General features: G+C 48.8%; 1 protein-coding gene and 1 long non-coding RNA gene across 2 annotated transcripts in view; one reads left to right on the top strand and one right to left on the bottom strand.

Moving 5' to 3' along the window:
- Window positions 1–3100: 3100 nt before the first annotated feature.
- On the bottom strand, window positions 3101–3773 carry LOC114005048 (uncharacterized). Its single transcript, XR_003546971.1, has 2 exons — window positions 3646–3773; window positions 3101–3447 (listed from the first exon to the last, which is right to left on the bottom strand). It is a non-coding gene; the product is annotated as an uncharacterized LOC114005048 (long non-coding RNA).
- Window positions 3774–4008: 235 nt separating this feature from the next.
- Window positions 4009–4653, top strand: part of F11R (F11 receptor) — a 31646-nt gene continuing 31001 nt past the window's right edge. Inside the window, exon 1 of the mRNA XM_006163096.3 lies at window positions 4009–4163. Within this exon, the coding sequence (XP_006163158.1) occupies window positions 4103–4163 (61 nt within the window). The 5' untranslated portion in view covers window positions 4009–4102. The remainder of the gene's footprint in view (window positions 4164–4653) is intronic.

Below are 4653 nucleotides of genomic sequence, written 5' to 3'. Positions count from 1 at the left end.
AAAAAAAAAAGAAAAATAATCTCAGTCTTGGGGCCAGCAGGTGGCATGGTGGTTAAGGGCATCAGACTCCCACATGGCCAACTGTGGTTCAAGTCCCAGACCTTGTCAAATTAAAATAAATAAAGTTAAAGAAATGAATTCTTAAAAAAAAGGTGCCAGTCTCTTAAAATAAATACATAAAATAAATAAAGTTAAATAAAATAATTCTTTATAAAAATGAAAGCAAAAAACAAAAAGGGGCTGGTAGGTGGAGTGGTGATTAAGGATACTGGACTCCCACATAGACGACAAGGTTCGAGTCCTGGACCTGGCGGCTTGCTTTCTCACGTTTTCTCTCTCTCTCTCTGGTCAAATAAAATAAATAAATAAATAAAATTAAATAAAATAATAATTTAAAAAAAATATGTGGGGCCAGCAGTTGGTGTAGTGGTTAAAGGCGCTGGACTCCCACATGGCTGACCATGGTTCAAGTACTGAATCTGGTGGCTTGCTTTCTAACTTTCCCTCTCTCTCTCTGTCTGATGAAACTGGAAAGTAACAATAATAATAAATAAAGTTAAATAAAATAATTCTTTAAAAAAATGTGCCAGTCTCTGCACCAAGGATATTGCATCTATTACATAATTTAACCATTATTTTGCCATCAGGTAAAGTGATATTACTGTCGTCATTACCTTCTGGATGCAGAAAATTTCTGAAAGATGTGAGCTGACCAAGTACAGAAAGCTAGAAGTTGGGGAACTGAGTTTTATCTGAGGTCTGTCTGTGCCATGAGGGGCTCCTCCAGTACCTGGTTCAGGGTAGGTACCCTAACAAGGGATCATCCAGAGGAGGGCTTGTAGGAGAGTAAGCAAAGCATGTGGAGTTGGGGGGTGGGAGGGGTCAGGAAGCTGCCCGTGAAGATACTGAAGACATTTAGCTTGTAGAAGGAACAACTTCGGAGACTTGGGCAAGTATTTTAAGGGCTGCTCAAGAGAAACTGGATCCTGCACCGTGACTGCGGTTCGAGGTATTGGCCCAGTCGGCCTGAGACACCCCAGGTGCGTGTTCCAGTGCCTGGGTCTGATGGGCTGGGGCCGGAGGAAGGGGAGAGCTGTGAGACCAGACTCTGTGGAGGTGCTCATCTCCTCTCTCTCTGACTCTCTCTCACTTTTGTCCACAGACACATGTTATTGTGAATATAATATTTGAAGGAGGTCCGGACCACAGCCTGGTGGTTAAGGAAGATGGATCTCACATGGGTAACCATAGGGTTCAAATCCCAGACCTGCTGGCATGAAAAATAAACCACACTGGGCATGTGTGCATGTGTGCCCGAAGTACTGATGAATGGAGAGATGGAAGAAACGGGATTATGGTGTGAGCGTACTCCATTGGATGGTGCTTCCATCCCACTTCACTCGCTTCTCTCTCTCTCTGGTGAACCATGTGCCTTCTGGCAATTAAAAAATATGTATTTGAAGGAAGAGTTGTCAGTAGCAAATAATAATTTGATATATATATTTTAAAGGTTTTTGCCATGGGGCATGTGCACTCACCGGAGAAAGACAGAGACAGTGAGAGGGAAAGTGGGAAATTATCCCCCAGGGGGGTATGACCACATCACAATCCCTTCTCCTCCATTCTCATCTTGGGATTTTGAGTGCATGCACACAAGCCCTGCATGATTTTCAAGCCACCAGGACTCAAACCATAGTTGGTCATGTGAGAGTCCAGCACCCTAACCACCATGCCATCTACTCTGCTGGCCTCGTAATTTGGCATTTTATGTAACTCTAGAGAGCAATGGCTAGAAAGTACTAGGAAATCATGAGATAGGTTCCAATTCGTTGAAAGATTTTTTTTTTTAATTTGTCATAGGGTACATGTGTTCCCCTGAGAGAAACAAAGAGAGGAAATGTGAAAAAGTACCCTGCAGGGGGGTTCTCCTGAGAGAGACAAAAAGAGGGAAAGTGAGAAAGCACCCTCCAGGGGGGATGGCCATACCACAGTCTCTTCTCTTCCATTCTCCTCTCAGGGTTTTGGGCACACACACACCCAGTGTGACTTTCAAGACAACAGGTCTGGGATTGGAACTGCTGTTGTCTATGAGGGAATCCAGCACCTTAACCACCATGCCACCTGCTGCACTAGCATGGCTTTTATGACAGCATATTATTATAATTGCCTTACTTTATTACCAGTTACATTGTTAGTCTCTTACAGTGCCTAATTTCTAAATTAAACTTTATCATAGGAATGCAGGTATAGGGGAAAAATAATAGTATACATTGGTACTGTCTGTGGTTTCAGGCTTCCACTGGGGTCTTGAAATTCATCCCCCAGGGATAAGAAGGGTCTATGTTTCTCTCCCTAGGATTTTAAATTCCTTTGAGAGTAAAGAGAACAGCTTTGCACTTGGCAGGCACTCAAATGCTTGTTTCAATTTAATAACACAAAGTTTGTCTTTGGATTACATATTGCCTTGTTTCCTGTTTTAGGAGTAGACTATAAGCCTCCTGAAGTCAGGGACTGTGATTTACATGTATCTGTATTTCCCCTACAGCACTCAGTAGGTGCTTGATAAACACTACTTAAACTTGGGTGCAACTGGAAGCAGACCTTCCACCCAGGAGATGCAGACAAAGGAATGAGAGCCAAGGCAAAGGAGGCAAAAGATCAAAGAGCGTCTTTTTTTTTTTTTTCCTTCTTTTTTTTTTTTTTGCTACAAGGCACAAGTGCTGGCGTGGAGGGGTGGGTAGAGAGAAGGAAAGTGAGAAATCACTTCCTAGGGGGATGAAAGTGAGAAATCACTTCCTGGGGGGATGGTTACACCATAACCCCTTTTCCTCCATTTTTCCTTTCAGGATTCTGGACACGCACACACACACACACAACCTGAGTGTTTTTTCATACAGTGGGCTATGTGGGATCCAGTGCCTTATTCACCACACCACTACCAGCTGGGCCCTAGAATGTCATTCTTTTGGATAAAAGTGAATTTTTTCACTTGTGGTGAGATAATATTCACAAAAATTATCCAAGTTCCCCACAGGCAATTTGGATATACTTAGCACAGTTAAAATTAAATCGTTATAAAACAGGAACTACGAGTACCGTGTAGATAATGAGTTTCAATTAAAAATGATGTCACAACATAAATATGAGCAGAAAGTTTGAGTGTCAACATAGTCTATAGAGAAAAGTCTTAGTCAGCACCCAGTTATTAGTCACCGTAAGAAGATAAATAATTCTGACATGTAGGGCCCTGCTGACAGAGCAAACGTGTAAAAGACAGTATCCACAGTCCCCCGGAGCTGTTTATAAGCAGCGGCAGGTCAGCGTGTATTAGCCGGCTGTGTTTTGGGCCCATTTGTTTATAGTTCTTGGCGTGATGTAACCCTCCTTCTCCATTTTCCAGCCGGGCGCTCCGTCCTTCTCCTCTCTCGGTACCTCGTTTCTCAAGGCCTGTGAAAGCAGGGTGGAGTGGGCAGGGGAACACGGTTTGGGTATGGTGTTGGGGACATCAGTCCACCCCTCTCCTCGTCCTGCTCCCCCACGCTCTCATAGTAATACGTGTCTTTCGCTTGCCCTGGGACCGGACCAAGGTTCCCTGCTCAGCGCGGAGCGGTTTACATGCAAACATACGAACAGGAAACCCCATACCGAGCCGGTGTCCATAGTTGTCGAGCACGACTACCTCCGTGGGTATTCCTCTGGCCCTCCAACCCCAACTCCGAACCCATCCACTCAGAAAGTCCCTACTTCGGGAGCAGCGCCCAATGGGGGGCCCCCCCCCTGCCGTAGGTGAGGAATTCGTCTCCTTACGCGACAGTTCTCCTGCGCCAATCGGAGGCGACTCCAGCAGGCACGGCGCCAATCCGTCTCAGTGGGGAGTAGTGGGCGGGGCTGCACCTGGCTCCGGTGACTCGCTCGGCGGAGCGGCGGCTCTCTCCACCAATCGGAACGTGCAGGGGCGGGGCGCTGGCCAATCCGGCGTGGAGGGCAGGGCCGGGCGGGGCTCAACCTGGCGGCTGGAGCTTAGTCCCGGCGCCGGAGTTGGCGAGGCTGTGTGTGTGCCCAGGGCTCCGGCGGCAGCTGTTGCTTCGGGATCCTGATCGCGATGGGGACACAGACGAAAGCCGGGAGGACGTGCTTGTTTCTCTTCACATCGGTGATCCTGTGTAAGTTCGGGAGTTTCGGGGCAGTCGTGGGGTCGGGTCAAAAGTTGAAGGCGCTCCCCACGCCCCTTGCCGGCGGGAGGGGAGGAGTTCAGAAACCGGGCAGCCTCGCGCTCAGTCCTCTTTCCTCCCGGCTCGTCCCTTTTCCTTCCGCTCCCCCGCAGCCTGGGGCGTGCCTAGCTCCCCTCCCCCACACCGGTGTGTTGCGACCCTTCCCCTTTTACCCTCTGCCGGCGAGCTGCCCCCTCGCACGCACCAGAAAGAGCGGGGAGGGCCGGCCCCACTCTCCCACACCCTGTTTACCGGTGGGGCCGGCGGGCGCGAGGACCCCTCCCACAGGCATCCGCCCAGCCATCCTCCGCCCGCACCTGGGGAGGGCCCGCCTGTCCCTCCAACGCACACCCAGCATCCTGGAACAACCGTGGAGAAGCCATGAGCCTCTCCCCCCGTCCCCTTGGCTTCTTGTAGAGAACGTGATGGAGGGGGGCGGAGG

The sequence above is a fragment of the Tupaia chinensis genome, unplaced genomic scaffold (assembly GCF_000334495.1).
Source record: "Tupaia chinensis unplaced genomic scaffold, TupChi_1.0 Scaffold141389_1, whole genome shotgun sequence".
NCBI lineage: Eukaryota > Metazoa > Chordata > Mammalia > Scandentia > Tupaiidae > Tupaia > Tupaia belangeri.
The sequence above is the reverse complement of the archived record's forward strand: the minus strand, read 5'-3'. Positions and strand labels throughout refer to the sequence as shown.